Source organism: Jaculus jaculus, chromosome 9 (genome assembly GCF_020740685.1).
Source record: "Jaculus jaculus isolate mJacJac1 chromosome 9, mJacJac1.mat.Y.cur, whole genome shotgun sequence".
Lineage (NCBI taxonomy): Eukaryota > Metazoa > Chordata > Mammalia > Rodentia > Dipodidae > Jaculus > Jaculus jaculus.
Genome location: NC_059110.1, coordinates 75756193 through 75778520, shown reverse-complemented (window position 1 = coordinate 75778520; position 22328 = coordinate 75756193). Strand labels below are relative to the sequence as shown.

Below are 22328 nucleotides of genomic sequence, written 5' to 3'. Positions count from 1 at the left end.
CGCCCCGTGCGCAGTGACGTAGAACGCCGCTGTCAGCCGGCGCTAGGGGGGGTCGGTGGGGTAGAATGGCCGCTGCCGCCGTCACCCGCGGGTCCCCGGGAGGTAAGAGCCAGGGCCTCTCGCCCGCCTCTCCGCCCCCGCGCCAGGGGGCGCAGCTCCACTTGGTCTGGGTGTGGAGCGCCTCGCCGGGGACCACCGTCCTTTCTCCTGGTTTGCCCCCACCTCTCTTCCGTCCTACTTCCTCGCGCCAGGGGGCGCCGCTAGGTGCAGGGCCCCATCCCGGACCTGCGGGTACCGGGGGCTGCCCCCCAGACCCTGCACCGGGCTCGCGCACTGTCTCTTGCCGGCGGATGTTCCCGAAGTCGCTCGGCTACTTCTGTAGAACATACCTGCTTGCGAGCGGGACCCTCCCACCTCGGAGGTTTTCCCGGGACCCCCTTGCCTATGGAGGGTCCGCCCCTAGCGCCAGGGGTGTCCGCCTTCTGCGCCACACCGGAGTCCATAGCCCAGGTCCTGCTCCTGCCCCGCACCCTGGCACGCTGCCTAGCTGGGACTGCGCACCTGCGCCCTGGGGTGGAGTCCTTACCCCACTCTTAGCTTCACTGCCTACGACGGAGCCTGGATGGGCCTCCACCCCCTCTCCAATCCCGGACACCTGGTGGAGCCCGCGCCCAGAGCCGCCTCCGACTTCCCATCTGTTCTCCAGGAGTGCTGAGGCTCTGGCTAAACCCACAGCGGTAGATGGGGTAGGGTAGGCCTGAGGCTTTGGGGGATAGGGATGCTGGGGCCAAAGAGGGCTGTTAGCCTCAAGGCAGAGGACTGGTTGTTCCATGGATGGGAAACTGGGCTCTGCGTGTCTACCCCTGATTTCTACCAGATCCAGACCAACCTGAAGGAGGCGAGGGAAGGTTATCAGATCTGCCCTTCCCCTTGGAAAAAATCAAATAGAAAAAGAACTCAGGGTGTGTCTTCTAGGGCCCAGTTCTCTACCTGCACTTAGATCTCCTGCCTTCTCCCACCTTCCAGGTTCTCTTGCCAAGCCATCTTCCAAAGACTGGATGTCCTTATTCCCAGACCCCAGGACCTGGCCCACCCTTTAGCCAGGCCTAGTTCTCCAGTACCAGACATACCCTGAGTTATTTCTCTATTTGATTTTTCCAAGTGGAAGGGCAAGTCTGATCATCGACCTCATCTACTCTCCCTCCTGATTGGTCAGGGCCTAGTGGAATCTGGGTACACACTCAGGACCCAGCTTCCCACCCTTGAGAAGGCCTAGCCTTGCCAGCCTTATCCCCTCCCCCACTTGCCTGGTTTCTCCTGATTCCTCTGTTCTGTGATGTTTCTCCCAACTCATGTTGGTACCTGGCACCACGTCTGGGTTCTCATTCATTCTCCTCCATTCCCTAGATCCACTGTCACATCCTAGTCCAGCATCTTACTCTTTCTCGTTTCCCCAGAGATCAGGACCCACCTCATGTTCCCCCTGCCATGACCTTGTTATCTCCTTTCCCAGCACAGACTCCCCCTCTCCCCGGCCCCTCAGGCCAGGGGTGACCTTGCCCCCTGAAGTCTTCACCATGAATACCAAGGACACCACTGAGGTTGCTGGTGAGTTCACAAACCAGGTACCCAGCTTGAGTTTGGCCTTATGTTCTGTGGGGTGGCCTCTGATTCTTGGGTCCTCTCCTCTCTGGGCCTAGTTGCATTTTTCTTTCAGTGTTCTAGTTGTCTTTGGCCCTCTCCCCTGGGCTACTTCTCACTAAGTCCTCCCTTCTGGTTCCCTGTAGAGAACAGCCACCATCTGAAAATCTTCCTCCCCAAGAAGCTGCTAGAATGTCTTCCTCGCTGCCCACTGCTGCCTCCAGAGCGGCTCCGGTGGAACACAAATGAGGTTTTCTAGGGAGCATGGGGGAATAGGACCCAGAAAGATCTAGTGGGCTGGAGGAGGGTGAGTGGGGACTTTCCATGTCTGTGGCCCGCCAGTATAGAGTATGTCTGGGCTCTTTGGAGATCATAGGAGAGGTACAAAGACCTGAATTTTAGGAGCCCGCTTCTCTTTGGTAGAATCAACAACTCAGGTTAAAACAACAGCCTAATAAGTAATTTTTCCATTATTGTTACCATGCTAAGCACTTGGCCTGTGTTATCTCATATTATTGCTCCATGTTACTGATGAGGAAACATATTGAGATTTTAAAATATTTTATTTATTTATTTATTTATTTTAACTTTGTTTAGAATTTTGTTACTGTTCACCATGAAATAAATAGTTTTATCCAGGGTTTTATATATAATAACCTTAGGAGATAAATTAATGAGTGAATTTTAAAGTTTTCTTTCCAGTGCATCTTTTTCAGTCAGTTCATCTCATAACTGCCAACAAAAAACTTTCATTGTTCTTACCATGACACTTTTTTTTTGTTTTTCTTTTCACAATTTTTATTAACATTTTCCATGATTATAAAAAATATCTCATGGTAATACCCTCCCTCCCCCCACCCACACTTTCCCCTTTGAAATTCCATTCTTCATCATATTACCTCCCCATCTCAATCATTGTACTTACATATATATAATACCAACCTATTAAGTATCCTCCTCCCTTCCTTCCTCTTCCCTTTATATTTCCTTTTTAACTTACTGGCCTCTACAACTAAGAAAATATTTTACTTATTTATTGAGATACAGAGAGAGAGAATGGGCATGCCAGGGCCTCTAGCCACTGCAAAGGAGAACTCCAGACACATGCACCACCTGTACATCTGACTTACATAGGTACCAGGGAATCTAACTTAGGTCCTTACTTTTCATAGGCAAGTGCCTTATCAGATAAGCCATCTCTCTAGCCCCTGCTACTGATTTTTGTTGTTTTGTTTTGTTTTCCAGGCAGGGTCTCACTCTAGGCCCAGACTGGCCTGGAATTCACTATGACTATGGAGTCTTGGACTGGTCTTGAACTCCTCCTACCTTAGCATCCCAAGTGCTGGGATTAAAGGCATGCACCACCATGCCCATCTTTGCTTCATTTGTGTTGTTGTTTGCTTGTTTATTGAGATAGAGTCTCTTGTAGCCCAGGTTAGCCTCAAACTCCTATTCCTCCTGCCTCCATTTCCTGAGTGCAGGGATCATAAGTGTGTGCCACCGTGCCTGATCTGAGGCTGGCCTTGAACTCAAGATCCTCCTCCTTCAGCCTCCCTAGTGTTGAGTGATGGGATTACAGGTGTTTGACAACACTATAACTGACTCAGAGTTTCTGCTTCCAGCCACCACTGATCTTGACTCCTTCTGGAAGGCACAGTCCTTGTGTTATACACCTTCTTTATTCTGTATACTTAGTGTTTCATATGTTGTAGATGGTTGAGAATTATTCATTTGATACTAGAACTGCCAATAAAGGTGGGTGTACTGGCTCACAGCTGTAATTCTAGTACTCAGGAGGCAGAGGCAGGAGGATTCAAATTTCAAGTCCAGCCTGGTCTACACAGCAAATTGCAGACCAGCTAAGGTTACATAGTGAGATCTTGTCTGAAGTGGAAAAACAAAAAACAAAAAACTGTGGGTAAAAAGAGATATGCATGATTGTTTGAAGCGCTATAGAACCTTCAGGATGGTTCCCAGAAGCAGCAGGGCTTTGTGAGGCATCTGGGAAACCCATGGAATTAGGATGTCTGCATTTCCAGACATGGGGAGGTATGAACATGGTGTATCAGGCATGTAGGGCACTAATATGAAGGATGTGACTGACTGCTCAAGGCATGTTCAGGAGGAATCAATGCAGCCATCTGGTGGGAAGGGGTAGGTTGGATATGAGAACAATAGTTTGGTCCCTTGTTAGAAGAACCTTTAACTTGGAATCAAACTAAAGAACCTGGAATTCTTGGCAGTGTTAAATCATTGATTTTTTTTCTTTTCTTTTTTTTTTTTGAAGTAGGGTCTCAGTGTAGCCCAGGCTGACCTGGAATTCACTATGTAGTCTCAGGGTGGCCTCGAACTCATGGCAATCCCTCCTATCTGCTGGGATTAAAGGCATGTGCTACCACACATGGCTCCACATCATTGACTTTTTTTTTGCCCCCCAAAGAGGGCCACATAAATTGAGACTTGGAAAGTATAAAATACACAATATGGGAAAGAATGAATTTGAACCTGGCTCCAAGGTATATAGGCTCCACTTGGGAGAGAGAAGAAGTTAGGGTCCCCCTCCCCCTCCCAGGTACTTGAACCTAGGGCCTTGGACATGCTAGATAAGCACATCTACCACTGAGTTTCATCACCAGTGCAATGTTAACTTTTGTCTAAGGTAGAACTTGGGGTTCTTCCCCAACCCCCTCAGGTAGGGTCTCACTCTAGCCAAGGCTGATGTGGAACTCACTCTGTAGCTACAGGCTGACCTCAAACTCACTATGATCCTCCTACCTCAGACTCCTGAGTGCTGTGCATCACCATGCCCAGGAAGTCTAGGATTCTTTTATTTTATTTTTTTAATTTTTCGAGGTAGCGTCTCACTCTAGCCCAGGCTGACCTGGAATTCACTGTGGAGTCTCAGGGTGGCCTAGAACTCACGGCAGTCCTCCTACCTCTGCCTCCCTAGTGCTGGGATTAAAGGCATGCACCACCACACCCGGCTTAAGTCTGGGATTCTTAAGAGGACAGTATGGCTCTGATGGGTCCACATATCTGGAAATGTCTTACTCTGTTTGCCACAACTCAGCAGAGTGAGATCCTGAGGCAATGAGCAAGAGGCTAGGTAGAAACCCCCTCCCCCTCCCACGCAGTTGACACCCATCTGAGTGTTTCTTCTCCTACAGGAAATTGCATCCTATCTAATCACCTTTGAGAAGCATGATGAGTGGCTGTCCTGTGCCCCAAAGACAAGGTAAAAATGTTTTCCAAGGTGAAGAATGGCAGGAAACCTGTGTTGTGTTCGAAGAACTCAAGGCCAGTCCTTCCCTTCCCAGGCCTCAAAATGGCTCCATTATTCTGTATAATCGAAAGAAGGTGAAATACCGGAAGGATGGCTACCTTTGGAAGAAGCGGAAGGATGGGAAGACCACCCGAGAGGACCACATGAAGCTCAAGGTTCAGGGTATGGAGGTAAGAGCATCAGGCATCCAGTCATCTGCCCTCGTTCCCCCTCCTCTACCCTTAGCTGCGCTCCAGCTCCACTTGACTTGAGGACATTGACTGCTCCTCACTGTCAGTTTGAATTAGCTGAATGACTGCTGAGCTTACCCTCCACTTCCCATTGTACACCCTCACCCAGCTCTCCTGGCTTCAGGACATCAATGCCCAGTCCTTTCACTTGCCTTGAATTTCCTTCAGGGGTCCAACCAAGTATTGATGTTCTAAGCATATGTTTCTCATCTCAAATCATTGTTCTTCCTGTCAGATACATTTTTGATCTGCCCTTGGATTTCTGGATAATCCCATATCTCCAATGGGGCTCTTGTTATGAGGTCTCAGCTCCACTGTTTCCTTCTCTTTTCCCCTCACCTATGCCAGGCGTGCTGGAATTTGAAAGGTGTGGAAGGGAAGTGGGTGGGAGTAGGAAGAGGGTTGAAGAGGAACTGGTGGAAAGATTGGGATTCCTGCAAAGGGAGAGAATGGAGGAAGAGTTGGGGAGCAGACTAGCCCTCCCCCCACCCCAGCTTGTCTCCTGGCAGTGTCTCTATGGCTGCTACGTTCACTCTTCCATCGTCCCCACATTCCACCGGCGCTGCTACTGGCTGCTCCAGGTAAGGACAGAAGAACTTAGGGAGCCAGGCTTTTCCTGGCTGAGGGGCATGGGATCTGAAAGGATGAAGTGAAGATAAATAGGTTTTAAGTGGAAAAAAAGGGGATTGCAGATGGAGAGAACTAGAAATTGGGGGTCATTTGGGGGACTGTTCAGAAAAAAAGGGGAGGCTAGGATGCTGAACCCCTAGTCTCCAGACCCCGTGACTCTGTGTGTGCTTTTATGCTCTCAGAACCCTGACATCGTTCTTGTGCACTACCTGAACGTCCCAGCCCTGGAGGATTGTGGAAAGGGCTGCAGCCCCATCTTTTGTTCCATCAGCAGCGACCGGCGAGAGTGGCTGAAGTGGTCCCGTGAGGAGCTGCTAGGACAGCTGAAGCCCATGTGTAAGGAGTAGGGAGAGGATAGAGCTCTGAGAGAATGGGAATGGGGCCTCCAAAAGGCACTGAGGTTCTCTGCACAAAAGCCAGGATGGTGCTGTTCTGTGCCAGTGGGATGGTGGTGGGGTACTAGCATTCCTGTACAATCTAAGATGTGGAATGTGAAGAAGGGAACAGAGGACAGCTGTCAGTACACATATGAGCAATCTGAGGCTGCTGGCCTCTTTTCAGTGTATCAGGAGTTTGGAAGAGCTGTCAAGGTACTTTGGAAGTTCCATAGCACTTCTCCAAATCTCCTCTAGTTCACGGCATCAAGTGGAGCTGTGGGAATGGGACAGAGGAATTCTCTGTGGAACAGCTGGTGCAACAGATCTTAGACACCCACCCAACTAAGCCTGCACCCCGAACTCATGCCTGTCTCTGTAGCGGGGGCCTCGGTGAGTGAATCCTGAGCTCTCTTCCCACATAGCCCCATTGCTTTATATCTGTTTTGATGGGATTTGCATACTGACTTGCAAGTCTTTTGCATGTTCAGGAATATGGGACAAGATGAGCAGAGGGACAAGATGTTTCCTGGCAACAACACTGGCCCCTTCTCTTCTATTAACTTTTACCCCAGCAACTTAGACTCTACAGCCCTGGCAGCCCAGAGTCTTTCCTTTTATTTTATTTTATTTCTCTCTCTCTTTTTTTTTTTTTTTTTGAAGTAGGGTTTCATTCTAGCCCAGGCTGACCTGGAACTGGTAGTACCAGGGTGGCCTCACACTTACAGCGATCCTCTTACCTCTGCATCCCATGTGCGGGGATTAAAGGTGTGCACCACCATGTCTGGCCAGATTTTTTTGTGCCTGCTACCTTTAGCAAATCTTGCCCCATCCCAGTTAGCTTTGCTCCTGTTTGGCACCCCCTTCGTTTTACTTTTTGGCCCTTGCTATGCCTTTACCTACTGCTTGCAGCTACTCGCCCTTGCCTGGAATACTCCCTTATGCTGTTCAACCAGTCCTGCTTTATTTTTATCTTATTTTTCTTTTTAATTTTTTGTTTATTTTTATTTATTTATTTGAGAGTGACAGAGAGGGGGGAGGGGAGAGGGAGAGAATGGGCGTGCCAGGGCTTCAAGCCACTGCAAAGAACTCCAGATGCGTGCGCCCCCTTGTACATCTGGCTAACGTGGGACCTGGGGAATCAAGTCTCGAAACAGGGTCCTTAGGCTTCCCAGGCAAGCGTTTAACCACTAAGCCATATCTCTTGCCCAAGTCCTGTTTTATTTTAAGAAGAAAAGGAGGGTGAGGGGAATTCATTCTGATGCCTTCCAGTGGTCACAATCAGTATTGTATCACTGGTTTACAAGAAAGTTTCTAGGGGCATCCAGGAATAAGAAGGCTGAAGAATTGTCTTATCCTTTTTCTCCTCACCAACTTTCTCCACTCCAGGTTCCGGAAGCCTAACCCACAAGTGCAGTAGCACAAAACACCGTATCATCTCTCCCAAAGTGGAGCCCCGAGCCTTAACCTTGACTTCTGTCCCCCATTCGCAGCCTCCCGAACCTCCTCCACTGATAGCTCCACTTCCCCCAGAGCTCCCTAAGGCACATACCTCCCCATCTTCTTCATCCTCCTCGTCGTCATCAGGCTTTGCAGAACCCCTAGAAATCAGGCCTAGCCCTCCCACTTCTCGAGGGGGTGCATCAAGGGGAGGTACTGCCATACTCCTCCTGACAGGAGTAGAGCAGCGTGCTGGGGGCTTGACCCCAACCAGGCACTTGACTCCCCAGGCTGACCGTAGACCACCTGTGAGCTTGGCTGTGGTTGTAGGCTCTGAGCCCTCTGCCCCACTGGCTCCTCCCAGCCCTGCCTTCGACCCTGATCGCTTTCTTAACAGTCCCCAAAGGGGCCAGACATATGGAGGAGGCCAAGGGGTAAGCCCAGACTTCCCTGAGGCAGAAGGTGCCCACACTCCCTGTCCTGCCCTCGAGCCTGCTGCTGCCCTGGAGCCCCAGGCAGCTGCTCGTGGTATCCCTCCACAGCCAGGAGCAGGTGGGAGAAGGGGAAACTGCTTCTTTATTGAAGATGATGATGGGGAGGTCAAGGACCAGGGAACTGCCCCCACTGTACCCTCGCCTCCTCCTTCGTCCCCTTCATCCCCTGCCCGCTTGCAGCCATCTGGCAGGGTAGCAAGAGGAGATGCCTTGTTTGGAGGCACTAGTGGGGCCAGTGAGCTGGAGCCCTTCAGTCTTTCATCATTCCCAGACCTTATGGGAGAACTCATCAGTGATGAAGCTCCAAGCATCCCTGCTCCAACCTCCCAGCTCTCTCCTGCTCTTAACAGTATCACAGACTTCTCTCCAGAATGGTCCTACCCAGAGGTGAGTCTCAGCTTTTTCTCCTCTCATTTGTTTTCTGAATTTTCAAAATAAATTTTATTAACTCTTACCCAATGGTCTGTAACCTTGTTTCCCTAAGTTTTCATGACTTTGATTTTTGGACTGGGAGTCAAACCAGCTTGCTAGGCATGACCTCTACCAGTGACTCCTTCAAGACCTCAGTTTTCTTCTTCTTTTTTGAGGTAGGGTCTCACCTTTAGTTCAAGCTGACCTGCTGACCTGAAACTGTAGCTCCAGGCTGACCTTGAACTCAGTGATTCTTCTACCTCTGCCACCACACCCAGCTTTTCTTTCTTCCTTTCCTTTCCTTTCCTTTCTTTTTTGAGGTAGGGTTTCACTCTGGCACAAGCTGACCTGGAATTCACTATGTAGTCAGTCTCAGGGTAGCCTCAAACTCATGGCAGTCCTCCTATATCTGCCTTCCAAGTGCAAGGATTAAAGGCATGTGCCACCATGCCTGGCTCTGTCCTATTTATTTATTTATTTATTTATTTATTGGGGTCATGGATATCCAGGCCATTTTGTGTCTGGAGGAGTTAATCTCTACTTTTATGTAAACTATAGCTTCTCTTCTTTTTCTATAATCTTCCAAAACTAGCCCCTTCTCCCTTGTCTCCCTCTTTGTATATTAGTGTGGTTTTGAGAGTCCTCCAGGGACCAGGGACCTTATTCTGTTGTTGTTTTTTTTTTTTTTGTTTTTTTGTTTTTTATTTTTGAGGCAGGGAGGGTCTCTCACTCTAGCTCAGGCTGACCTGGAATTCACTATGTAGTCTCAGGGTGGCCTCGAACTCACAGCAATCCTCCTACCTCTGCTCCTGAGTGCTGGGATTACAAGGGTCTCTAGCCACTGTAAAGAAACTCCAGACGTGAATGGAATGTCAAAGGGGAAAGTGTGGGGGGGAGGGAGGGTATTACCATGGGATTTTTTTTTTTATAATCATGGAAAATATTAATAAAAATTTTAAAAAAATAGGAAAAAAAACTCCAAACGCATGTGCCATCTAGTGTATCTGGCTTTACGTGGGTACTGGGGAAATGAACTGAGTCCTTAAGCTTTTCAGGCAAGCACCTTAACTGCTGAGCCAGCTCTCCAGACCCTTAATCTCTACTTTTTTTTTTTCTCAATTTTTATTAACATTTTCCATGATTATAAAAAATATCCCATGGTAATATCCTCCCTCCCCCCCAACTTTCCCTGTTGAAACTCCATTCTCCATCATATCCCCTCTCCATCTCAATCAGTCTCTTTTATTTTGATGTCATGATCTTTTCCTCCTCTTATGATGGTCTTGTGTAGGTAGTGTCAGGCACTGTGAGGTCATGGATATCCAGGCCATTTTGTGTCTGGAGGAGTTAATCTCTACTTTTATGTAAACTATAGCTTCTCTTCTTTTTCTATAATCTTCCAAAACTAGCCCCTTCTCCCTTGTCTCCCTCTTTGTATATTAGTGTGGTTTTGAGAGTCCTCCAGGGACCAGGGACCTTATTCTGTTGTGTTTTTTTTTTTGTTTTTTTGTTTTTTATTTTTGAGGTAGGGAGGGTCTCTCACTCTAGCTCAGGCTGACCTGGAATTCACTATGTAGTCTCAGGGTGGCCTCGAACTCACAGCAATCCTCCTACCTCTGCTCCTGAGTGCTGGGATTAAAGACATGCGTCATTGTGCCCTGCTCTTGGTGACTGTTTTAAGGGGGAAAACACTGGGGTTGTTCACCTTAAGGAAGAAAATGCATAGTAGAGATGTGACTGCAGACTCTGGGCAACTGGAAGACTGTGGTCAGCAGTGGATAAGTTCTGCTTTACTTTGTCTATAGGGAAAGGAGGAACTGTTATGAAGTAGTCCAACTTCCCAGCTTCCTCCTGATGACTATTATCTGACACCCTTGAGGAGGTCCTGAATTCCTCACTTTTGGTAGATTTAGAATATTCTGATAAAAGGCTGTGCATATAGCTCACTGGTAGAAATCTTGCCTAGCATGCACAAGACCCTAGGTTTGATCATTAACATTGTATGTGTGTTATGAGTGGGGGGAGGCTTTTACTGGATATGTTGGTACACACCTGTAATCCCAGTACTTTGGAGATACGGGTAAAAGAGAATCAAGAGTTAAAGGCTGTCCTCAACTACATAGGGAGTTTGAAACCAGCATATGAAGTACATCATAAGTCCCTATCATTAAAACAAACAAACAAAAGAATGTTCTATTAGAAAAATAACCACTTGGCAGAAAGGTTAGAAGGAAAGAGGTTGGCTGACCTAATTAGGTCCTGTCCATCCTTGAATCCCCCAAACTCTAGCACAGAGCTTGCCATATGGTAGTATTTGATAAGGATCTAAGTAAATGAATGAGTGAATGAAAATCCAGCTTTAGCTACTTGCTTTCTGACTTCTGTCTGCAGGGTGGGGTCAAGGTGCTTATCACAGGCCCTTGGACGGAGGCTGCAGAGCATTACTCCTGTGTCTTTGATCACATCGCAGTACCTGCCTCACTTGTCCAGCCCGGTGTCTTACGCTGCTACTGTCCTGGTATGAGGCTTGCAAGTGGGAGGGAAAGGGAATGGCGTGTGGACAGTTAAGATGGGTGAGAATCTCCAGGCTTTCAGGTAGCAATGGAAACAAGTGGGCCATTCTCCGAGCACAAAGATCTCTTCTAGTTCTGAGCTGGGGTGCCAAGCTCCCCCAGTAGGCAGAAGAGCCTGGCCATTGGTCCAAAAATATCTGTTAGCTAACCAGTGATCTTAGAGAATTCTGTACCTTCCTTGTGTTCTTCGTTTCCCTCCTCTAAGTTCAGGCATCTGATCCCAGCAGGATCTTTAATGTCTGTCCAGTCTCTTTAGCTTATTTGAACCAGGGTCTTCTACTCCAGACAGGGTTGGGCATGGTCAAGGTGGTATAGCCACAGACCAGGGTCTGCTACTTCAATACATGGAGAGTGAGTAGGGAGTGATAATGGTTTCTTTTGACCAGTCCTAGAATTGAAGGACATTAGCTTCTAGACCTGTGCTTATAGTAACCATTAGCCACATGTGCCTATTTAATTAAAGTTAAAACTTAAAAAACTTAAAAAAAAAAAAAAAAGCTGGGTGTGGTGGCGCAGGCCTTTAATCCCTCCCTCCCCCAAAATACAAAAATACTTAAAATCCATCTCCTCAGGCATACTTACCATATTTCAAATGTTCAACAGCTACACATACTAGTGCTTCCTTAGTGGACAGTGCAAACACAGAATATTTTTATCGCTGTAGAAAGTTCTGGAAAGCGCTGGTCTAAACAGATTTCCCGGCAGTCTTGCCACAACCTTTGCTCTTAACCTAGTAGTCATCCACCAAAGTGAGAAGTTGACAGCTTTGCTATTATGAATATATTCTTTCCCAATGTCAGCAGCTTCCTTTAATCATATATGAAAGTGGATGAGACCAGAGAAGCTAAGGACTGGGACAAAAAGTCTCAGGTCTTGAGGTCAAGGCATGGGGTATTTATCAACAGTGTGGTAGACAATTGAGACACAGCTTTGACTGAACACTGCTAATGAGCAGTGAGCTCCCCTTTCTTCCATCTCAGTAACAGGGTCATGACCTTTGGACTCTTGTCTAAGGGACCAAAGGCATTAACCACTATCACACTGTTCATATGTTTTAGGTGTCTTTTTTGTTATGTAGTCTCAGGGTGGCCTTAGACTCATGGAGATCCTCCTACCTCTGCCTCCTGAGTGCTGAGATTAAAGGCATGCGCCACCACTCCTGGCAAAGGGTCTTTTGAACTTCAGTTTCCACATTTTGTTGCTAAATAACAAACATCCTTAACTTCAGGATATAGATTGAACAATTCTCTGGTATTCAATTCTTGAATAAATGGTCTCCCTACCTGGTTAGTGCACAGGACACACACTGAAGTAGGAGCCTCTTGGTCTACAGCAGGGGCAAAGGGAAGAGAAAAGTGAAATAATTATCATTGGTGCTACCACAACTAACTAGCCCTTTTTCCTAACCCTGCTCTCCCCAGCCCACGAAGTGGGGCTGGTGTCTTTGCAGGTAGCAGGACGGGAGGGACCTCTCTCTGCTTCTGTTCTTTTTGAGTATCGAGCCCGCAGATTCCTGTCTCTGCCGAGTACACAGCTTGACTGGTTGTCACTGGATGGTAAGACTGAGCCCTCTGTGTCCAGACTTTAAGCCTCACAATCTTTGAGCATGACCAGCTACTTAGATTTCTCACGGACACCATCTGAACCTACTTTACCACTAGGTTTACATTGCTTTTTTTTTTTTTTTTTTTTTTTTTGCTTTTCAAGATAGGGTCTCACTCTAGCCCAGGCTGACCTGGAATTCACTATGTAGTCTCAGGGTGGCCTCGAACTCATGGCAATCCTCCTACCTCTGCCTCCCAAGTGCTGGGATTAAAGGCATGCGCCACCATGCCCGGCTCATTGCTCTTCTTTTTTTTTTTTTCCTTGAGGGTTTTTTTTTTTCGGAGACAGGGTCTTACTGTACAGCCCTGACTGACCTGGAACTTGCTATGTTGACCAAGCTGGTCTTGAACTTGTAAGTAGCAATTGATCCTTCTTGCCTGTCTGACAAGTGCTGGAATTAAGGCATGTGCTACCATGGAAATTACTCATGTCCCTCTCTCTCTCTTTTTGAGTATATTCTTATGTTATTTATTTATTTGAGAGAGGAAGATAGAGAGAGAATAGGTGCACCAGGGCCTCTAGCCACTGCAAACAAAACGCCAGATGTCTGGGCGTGGTGGCGCATGCCTTTGATCCCAGAGCTTGGGAGGCTGAGGTAGGAGGATCCAAATGAATTCCAATCAGCCTGGGCTAGAGTGAGACCCTACCTCAAACAACAAACAACAAACAAAAAACAAACAAACAAACAAACAAAAAAGCCAGGTGCTTGCGCCACCTGATGCATCTGGCTTACATGGGTACTAGGAATCAAACCTGGATCCTTAGGCTTTGCAGGCAAGTGCCTTAACTGCTAAGCCCTCTTTTGTTCATTTCTTAATGTGGCAGTAAACTGCTCTCTTCCTTGTGAATATTGGAGTAATGCTTTATCCCAGTTCTTATCTTGTCCTTTCCATCCCAAATGATGGGATCTAGATGAGGAAAGATAGGGTCTGGAGCAATATATAGATGTTGTACATGAGTGTATACAAACACATTTTAAAATTTTTGCTTTTTTTTTTTTTGACAGAGTCTAATGTAGTACAGGCTGGCTTCAAATTTTCTATGTAGCCAATGATCCAATGACACAGAACTCTTGATCCTTCTGCCTCCACCTCCAAAGTGCTGGGATTATACATGTGTGGCACCTCACCCTCAGCTCAAAATTTCTAAATTTTTTTGTTTGTTTCTTGAGGTAGGATTTCACTCTAGCCCAGGCTGACCTGGAATTCACTGGGTAGTCTCAGAGTGGCCTCATACTCACAGTGATCCTCCTACCTCAGCCTCCCAAGTGCTGGGATTAAAGGTGTGAGCCACCATACCTGGCTCTCAAAATTTCTGTTGTTAAAGGTTAGCCACAAGTGGTGGTATACAACTGTAATTCCAGCAACTCTGGAGACTGAAGCGAGAGGATATCAAGTTTGAGGCCTCAGGGCTGGAGAGATGGCTCAGTCATTAAGGTACTTGCCTGTTAAGTTTAATGACTTGGGTTTGATTCCCCATTACCCATGTAAAGCCAGATGCACAAAGTGGTGCATGCATCTGGAATTATTTGCAGTGGCTGGAGGCCTTTGTGTGCCCATTCTGTCTGTTTGTTTCCTCTGCTTGCAAATAAATAAATAAAAATAATATAATAAGTTAAATTTTATGCCAGGCATGGTGACACATGTCTTTAATCCCAGCACTTGGGAGGCAGAGGTAGGAGGATTACTGTGATTTCTGAGGCCACCATGAGACTATACAGTAAATTCCAGATCACTGGGCTAGAGGGAGACCCCACCTCAAAAAACAAAACAAAGCTAGGCGTGGTGGCGCACACCTTTAATCTCAGCACTCGGGAGGCAGAGGTAGGAGGATCGCCGAGAGTTCAAAGCCACCCTGAGAATACATAGTGAATTCCAGGTCAGCCTGAACTAGAGTGAGACCCTAACAGAAAACAAAAAAAAAAAAAAAGTTTGAATCCTCTCTGAACAGCTTAATAAGGCTATCTTACAGAAAAAAAATATTAGTTACTATTTCTTTTGTTTTCCCTCTGATGATAAAAAGTACATATTCATTATAGAAAAGTTGTAAATTCTAGAAAAGTACAAAGCAGAGAAATGGAAATCTGTATCATCACTGATCTAGATCTAGATCTATATGAGTCTGGCCCAGCTTATACTTCTTTCACTGGTTTCCTCTCCTGGGCTCTGAGAACTTTCCAGTTTCCTTGACCACTTTCCTGGAATTGGCTTTTCTCTCTTCCTCTTGGCAGCTGTGATTGCCTCTTTGTTCGTCTCAGTTGTGCTGCCATCCCTGGTAGCTTAGTCTCCTGCTGCCATAACTCCTTACCACACAGTCTGTCTTCAGTCTTGCCTCACTCTTGGAGCTGTTCTTGTCACAATGCCCAAGTATGTGTGTAGGGTTTCTGTGACTTGAGCCTGCCTACCTTAGGACCTTGCCAAGCTCTGAGTCTTGCCCTTCGTCCTGCTTTGTGACTGTTAGTCACCTTGGCTTTATGCCCCTTCCTAATCTTTGTTATCATCTCTCCTCTAGGTCTCCTCCTTCCCTGTTCCAAGTTCCTCTTGAGTCATGCCTGTCCTTACCTTTCCTTTTACTTATTTATTTTTTGTTTGTTTGTTTGGTTGGTTTTGTTTTTCAGGTAGGCTCTCACTCTAGCTCAAGCTGATCTGGAATTCACTATGTAGTCTCAGGGTGGCTTTGAACTCATGGCAATCCTCCTACCTCCACCTCGAGTGCTAGGATTAAAGGCGTGCGCCACTACTTCCTGCTTGCCTTTCGTATTTTGTTTGGTTGGCATTCCCTGGCTCTTTTTCTTACCACCCTTCTGCTCTCCTGTCTGTCCTGAGTTTCTGCTCATCATTCCCTTTCCCTCTCCCAAATATCACCTTGTTATCCTCATGTCCTTCCAGCCTGCTGGTATTGTGATACATCCCCAGCTTTCTGCATTTCTCTGTGCCTATTTTCCCTTGGCTCTGGTCCCCTCCTTGTTCTTATTTGATCTCAGGTGACAGATATAGTTCATGTTGTGTGTATGTATATGCATGTGAATTCATGTGGGGGGTGGAATGGACATAGCTATCTCTGTCACCCTCCCTCCCCCACCATCCTCTTTGTGGACAGCTGCGGGGGGAGGGGGTAGGAGGAAGGGGTGGTGCTTTCCAAATCACCTTTCCCAAGCTCTTTTAGGCAGTGGTTAACCCTGAGAAGGGACCCTGTAGTCCTTCAGCCTAGCATGGGAGACAAAGGTAGTATCTGGGGCAAAACCGAGGGGACATTCTGCCTAGGAAAAGTCTTTGAGGGAGGGTGTGCTATACATGACTTAGGGCAGTTGAGGCCTGGATGGCCAGTGGGGGATTCCTGCTGCCTCTGCCATGAGGGAAACCACCTTAGTTCTGAATTTTTATTCTATGGGTGGGATTAAGAGCTCTAGTTTAACTGCTGAGTCCTGGTTGGCTTTATTTAGGTGATTAGGTAAGGAAAAGGCTATTGTTTAAGAAAACTGTGACCCTGTGTTTTCATACCCTAGATCTTGGGCAGGTCTACTGGTGGTACTCCCAAATCCTGTCCACTTAGCCTCCCATCCCCATTCCCCCCAGACAACCAGTTTCGGATGTCGATCCTGGAGCGGCTGGAGCAGATGGAGAAGCGGATGGCAGAGATTGCAGCAGCTGGGCAGACACCTTGCCAGGGTCCTGAGGCTCCTCCACTTCAGGTAGTTCTATGAAGAGGGCTTTGATGTATGGAGGGAAATAGTCTGCGTAAAGTGCTTCTAATGTAAAACTCTCATTCACCTATCCCTAGCCTTGTCAGTAAGTCTTTTTCCCTGACGTCACCCTACTCCCTCCCCTACCCTGTGGCTGGAGTGGCTATTCTGGGCCTCCTTTTGGCATGATAGACTTCAGACTATTTCTGGTTGGAAGAAGGGTGGAGGTGAAGAGAAGATGGGGGAGGGTTCAGGAGTGTTGGAACTTATAACACTACGAGTTTCAAGTCTGATGGAAAATAGCTGTGGAAAAGAATACAGAAAATTCTGGTTCCTGAGGGAGAAGCCATTTGTGGACAGCCAGAGTTAGTGTGGAAGCACAACATGGGCAAGGGTATATAAGGTCCTCTCCATCCAGGTTGGAGGAAGTGGGCTGAGAGGGTAGGGGAGAGTGAGGCCATATAGGAACTCAAACCAAGAGAACCAATGGGCCATCAATGGTGGTAGGGTGTGGAGAGGGTGGGGACAGAACTACAAGTTGGGAGGACAACCTGGGGGACCAGATGCCTAGGTCTCTGTATATGGGTGTATGTACTGCAGGATGAAGGCCAGGGCCCTGGGTTCGAGGCACGGGTGGTGGTGTTGGTAGAGAGCATGATCCCACGGTCCACCTGGAGGGTTCCTGAACGTCTAACTCATGGAAGCCCCTTCCGAGGCATGAGCCTTCTGCATCTGGCTGCTGCCCAGGGCTACGCCCGCCTCATCGAGACCCTAAGCCAGTGGCGGTGAGCAGGGGCAGCAGGGAATGGGATGGGTAACCAGTGGGACTGATGTGTCAGGGAATAAGGACCCAGACCCCTGTCAAAAGGGAGCAGAAGTCACTATGGGAAGGCATGGGCTGGGGAAGGGCTGGAATTTGGGGGGGAATCACAATGTTCTGATTTAATATAGTGTTCTTGGCTAACTAAATTGACTAGTCTCTTGAGTGCTTCCTCCCATTGGCTTGTGCTTCTAGTAAACTCACTCCTCTGTCCCTTTATGTCTGATGTTCCTGTTTTGCCTCATTTTCCCCGACTGGATTTTGCTGTCCTTCTAAACCCTCCAGGAGTGTGGAGACTGGAAGCTTGGACTTAGAGCAAGAGGTTGACCCGCTCAACGTAGATCATTTCTCTTGCACCCCTCTGGTGAGGATATTGGGTTTCCAAGAGCAATGGGAACACTATTTCAAAAGCAAAATCCTTTGAGGGATGCAGGAAAAGAACAGGGCAGGCCAGGGTCTGAGGACCTGGCCACTTGGAAAAGGCTAAGCCTCACCTCCACCTTCCTCCCCTTAGATGTGGGCTTGCGCCCTGGGACATCTGGAAGCTGCTGTGCTCCTTTTCCGTTGGAACCGACAGGCACTGAGCATTCCTGACTCTCTGGGCCGTCTACCACTGTCCGTGGCTCATTCACGGGGTCATGTGCGCCTTGCTCGCTGCCTTGAAGAACTGCAGAGGCAGGAGGCTTCAGCTGAGCCCCCACTTGCTCTTTCACCACCTTCCTCTAGCTCAGACACTGGTGAGAGCTGAGCCTGACCTTTTTTGAGAGGGATGTGGTTAAGAGGATGGGTCAGAGCAAAGCCAAAGGCAGGAGACACTGGGAGAGGAGGCCGGGATGGGGAACTAACAGGACCAGGAACAGGCAAGGAGATTTCCATGAAGGACCTGCCATTGTCTTGAGGTGGCCTGTACTTCCGTGCTGCCCTCACCCAATTCCATCCCCTCACAGGTCTGAGCAATGTCTCCTCACCCTCAGAGCTGTCGGATGGCACTTTCTCTATCACATCAGCATACTCAAGTGCCCCGGATGGTAGTCCTCCCCCTGCTTCTTTGCTGGCTTCTGAAATTACTATGGAGATGGTGGTCCCAGGCCAGCTCTCTTCTGGTGCCTCAGAGGGCCCCCTACTCTTTATGGACTGTGAGGCCACTAACTTCAAAGGATCCCTATCCTCCCCCATTGGTCTCCCACTAGCCCAGGATGATGGATCTGCTTCAGAAGATACGGACAGCCCCCCTGCTGTGGATGTCATCCCGGTACTGCTTATTAAGTTGATGGGACTTAGAGGCTAAACGGAACAGGGCTGGACTGTTCCTGCCTCTGCATGGACAGCATCCATCTAGATAGGCCTCAAGTAGAAATCAGAGTCAGGGGACCTCAGGAGAGTGGGGGGTGGGGCAGGCTATTCCATGAAGCAGAATTAAGAGTCTGACTTCAATTTGGGAAGGCCATTTACCATGTGGGGACAGGGAAAGTACCCCTTTGTTTGGTTCCTTTCTGACCTTGGGTTGAAGAGGTTAAGAATTCTAGTGAAAGCCGGACATGGTGGCCCATGCCTTTAATCCCAGCACTCAGGAGGCAGAGGTAGGAGGATTGCTCTGAGTTTGAAGCCACCCCGAGACTAGACTAGAATTCTAGTGACTATCTTCACTTATATTTGGACAGTAGTAAGGTTACCTACCTATCAATCCATAAAGAAAAAAGATTTTGGAAAAAAAAAATTATTTATTCAGAGGCAGAGAGAGAGAGAGGATGGGCATGCCAGGGCCTCTAGCCACTGCAAATGAACACCAGATGCATATGCTGCTGTGTGCATTTGGCTTTATGTGGGTACTGGGGAATTGAACCCATGTAATTAGGCTTTGCAGGCAAGCATCTTAATCGCTCTGCCATCTCTCCAGCCCAAGAGAAAAGGTTTTTGAGGAACCAAGGTGATGGAGGGTAGCTTGAAAGTGTGAGAGCAGAGTTGATAAGATGAAAATATTTGGCAGTGATCTGGTAGCTTGAAAGTGTGAGAGCAGAGTTGATAAGATGAAAGTATTTGGCAGTGATCTGATATGGGAAGGAGGTTTACACATGGTAAAAACTAAGGAAGTCTTTGAATGAATGAATGATTGGATATAGGTGTAGCTAAGTGCTACAACTTAGGGACATACACACATACACAGAAACCTTAAGAAAACTCCACAAGGTAAGTGGTATGGAGTGTGGCCAGCAGGAAGTGCTACAGACCTTAGGGTGACAGCAAAGAAATGGGTGGAGGCATCCACCAGAGTGCATGATATAGCCAGTAAGCCCTAGACTGGTTCTTGGAGAGCTGGAGCAGATACAGTAATGGGCATGGCCCAGCCTGTGAGAAGGATGTGCTGGTTGGCTGGTATGAGACAGGTCCAAATAGGATAGTAGGTAATTAGTCTCAAAGGGTGGCATGGCCTCCATTTGATCAGCTTCTATATCCCGGTATGAAGCATGTCCTTCCTATCCTATGTCCTTTTTAACCTATCAGCAGAGGGCTACTATAAGGAATAAGAAATGACCGTGGAATTGAGCTAAGTTAGCAGGAAAGCAGTCCTTCAGGCATGTGTCTGGTGGTCTTAGAGGGAAGTAGACAGGGATGGGTTTAAGGTTACAGCTTTGGCAGGGAAGGAATGTCTGGCAGTTTACTGGGTTTATGCAGCATCTCCCCTCATTCAGGTGGACATGATCTCACTGGCAAAGCAAATCATTGAAGCCACACCTGAGCGGATTAAACAAGAGGACTTCTCAGGATTGCCTGAAACTGGAGCCTTACTGCGGGAACGGCCAGGAGCTGTAGGGCTTAGTGAAACCATGTCTTGGCTGGCCAGCTACCTGGAGAATGTGGACCATTTCCCCAGCTCAGTCCCTCCCAGGTGATCAGCTCAGAACAAAGCCTTCAGATTCTTCAGATGGGAGGAAGCAGGTTTCCTCACAGCTACAGCTCCATTCTGGCTGTGGGCCTTGAGGAATTTAAGAAAGGACCTTGACTGGCTGATGAACCCTGAAACCAGTCTCCAGATTCTTTGGTTGGTGGGGGAGGGGATGTCAGTCTTCCTCATCAGGCATCTCTAGGTGAAGTAAGAGAAACTTAAGATGCCCATATTATACCTTCTCCTCTATGTATCCCCCATAGTGAACTGCCCTTTGAGCGAAGTCGCCTGGCTGTCCCTCCAGCACCTTCCTGGGCAGAGTTTCTGTCTGCATCTACCAGTGGCAAGATGGAAAGTGACTTTGCCTTGCTGACACTCTCAGATCATGAGCAACGGGAACTGTATGAGGCAGCAAGAGTCATCCAGACAGCCTTCCGCAAGTACAAGGTCAGAGGGCCTGGGGTCTCAGCAAATTACACAATCTTGGGTCAGGGGAGACTGGGCTCTCAGGGCTTTTGTAGGACAAACACTCATCCAGAGAGCACTCATCCAGACATGCCTCCGCAGGGGACCTTAGGAGAGGAAGGGGCAAGTCCAGTGTCCTACTAGGTAGCCAATGAGCCCTCCTCTTGCATTAGGGCCGGCGGTTGAAGGAACAGCAGGAGGTGGCCGCTGCTGTGATCCAGCGCTGTTACAGGAAGTACAAGCAGGTTAGACCTTTCTCTCAAAACCATATACCAACCCACATCCATCGGTACCAGACCAGTCCCCCATACTGCCAGAACCCTAACTCCCCTTCTCTCTCCACAAGCTAACCTGGATTGCACTTAAGGTATTGGGCATGAAATGGGTGTGAGTTGTCCATGATGATTCAGCCTTCTATGAGTGTGTGGTTGAGACAGAGATCTGCATCAGCCTAACTTGGGGTTGACCCTCAGGGGTTGGGGATATCTGCCCTTCCACGTCAGCTGTGGTCCCTTCTCTTCCCTGTAGTTTGCACTCTATAAGAAAATGACCCAGGCTGCTATCCTGATCCAAAGCAAGTTCCGAAGCTATTACGAACAGAAACGATTTCAGCAGAGCCGCAGAGCGGCTGTGCTTATCCAGCAGCACTACCGCTCCTACCGTCGCCGGCCTGGCCCTCCCCACAGGCCCTCCGGCCCTCTGCCTGTCCGCAACAAGTAGGGCTCCAACCCTGTCTTCTGCCTGCCAGCACTGTCCATGCCCATGCCCTATTCCTCGTCTTCCTGTCTGATTTTAAGGGGCTGAGGAAAGGGATGGTTTGGGTTCTATGAAGTCCCCTTAAATCTTTCTTCCACCAGAGGCTCCTTTCTCACTAAGAAACAGGATCAGGCAGCCCGGAAGATAATGAGGTTCCTGCGGCGCTGCCGACACAGGTAGTGGTCTGTCCCTTCCCTCGCTGGATTTCTGCCCTGCCACCTTCATTGACCTGTCACTCTCTTGACTCCATCCCTGCCTCCTTAGGATGAGGGAACTGAAGCAGAACCAAGAGCTGGAAGGACTTCCGCAGCCAGGACTAGCCACCTGACCTGGCCACGCTCGGGATGCCTCCGGCAGTCTTAACAGGGAGAGGGCTTTCAGGTGCAGGGGGAGCCCCCTGTCGGCAGCTTTCCCCACTTCATCTTTTGGGAGCCCCTCCAGTCCTCCCGTACCTACTCTCTTGACCCCTGCTCTTACACCTCTCTGGTCCCTGGCTCCAGAAGACCCTTGCCCCACCTACCTGCATATCAGCTGTGACCTACGGAGCCCTGCCTGCCCCTTCTCCACAGCTCCCTGCCTGCACCCGACTTGACCTTCCTGACTTGCCTTATTTATTTGTTCGACGCGTCTCTGAATGTATCCGCCTCGGTCCCCACCGCTGCCTTCGCTGCGTACCCTCGTGTTTCGGGGTGACCGTGCCCCACCCCGACTCCGCATGTTTGCGTCTGATTCCTCCTTCCCTCCCTGTCCTTCTCGTCACCCCGACTCTGGCCACCACCTGGGGGTAAAGAGGGGGTGTACCTAGGACCGCGTGGCGGCGGCGTCCTGCCCCCGGTAGGGGGCTTGTACATACTGTAACATACAGAGTATAGTGAAGAATCTATTTAAGGCGCCGCGAGCACTGCGCGGCCGGGGCCTCCTGCCGGCCCCACGAGCACTTTCTACTTGTGCATGGGCTTGGTTTATACGAATTGCCATTAAACATCTCTGCACCAGCTTGCCTCCGGTCTCTATCTGCGAGGGGGAGCGGGGCCTGCCAG

General features: G+C 48.6%; 1 protein-coding gene across 7 annotated transcripts; it reads left to right on the top strand.

The window, feature by feature from the left end:
- The first annotated feature begins 32 nt into the window (after window positions 1-32).
- Window positions 33-22283, top strand: Camta2 (calmodulin binding transcription activator 2). Of its 7 annotated transcripts, none has more exons than XM_045158510.1 (23): window positions 33-102; window positions 1514-1608; window positions 1788-1891; window positions 4809-4876; window positions 4959-5094; window positions 5649-5735; window positions 5967-6120; window positions 6417-6551; window positions 7548-8479; window positions 10895-11021; window positions 12498-12632; window positions 16257-16372; window positions 16964-17148; window positions 17469-17547; window positions 17698-17920; window positions 18131-18435; window positions 19874-20070; window positions 20331-20514; window positions 20706-20777; window positions 20879-20899; window positions 21061-21248; window positions 21390-21464; window positions 21553-22283. In XM_045158510.1, the coding sequence occupies exons 2-23, from the start codon at window positions 1578-1580 to the stop codon at window positions 21614-21616; spliced, it is 3618 nt and encodes a 1205-aa protein (XP_045014445.1). In that variant the 5' UTR covers window positions 33-102; window positions 1514-1577; the 3' UTR covers window positions 21617-22283. The 7 variants fall into 7 exon arrangements, with proteins under 7 accessions (XP_045014445.1, XP_045014441.1, XP_045014443.1 ...); XM_045158506.1 differs by lacking the exon at window positions 33-102 and adding an exon at window positions 324-746; XM_045158507.1 differs by lacking the exon at window positions 33-102 and adding an exon at window positions 326-746 and having other exon boundaries at window positions 5664-5735.
- The last annotated feature ends 45 nt before the right edge of the window (window positions 22284-22328 follow it).

Excerpts from the sequence above, each read along its gene's own strand:
- Camta2 (XM_045158506.1), top strand. Across the intron at positions 17,921-18,130 it reads TTCCTCTAGCTCAGACACTG|GTCTGAGCAATGTCTCCTCA; the intron begins GTGAGAGCTGAG and ends ATCCCCTCACAG. Across the intron at positions 20,515-20,705 it reads CAGCCTTCCGCAAGTACAAG|GGCCGGCGGTTGAAGGAACA; the intron begins GTCAGAGGGCCT and ends CTCTTGCATTAG.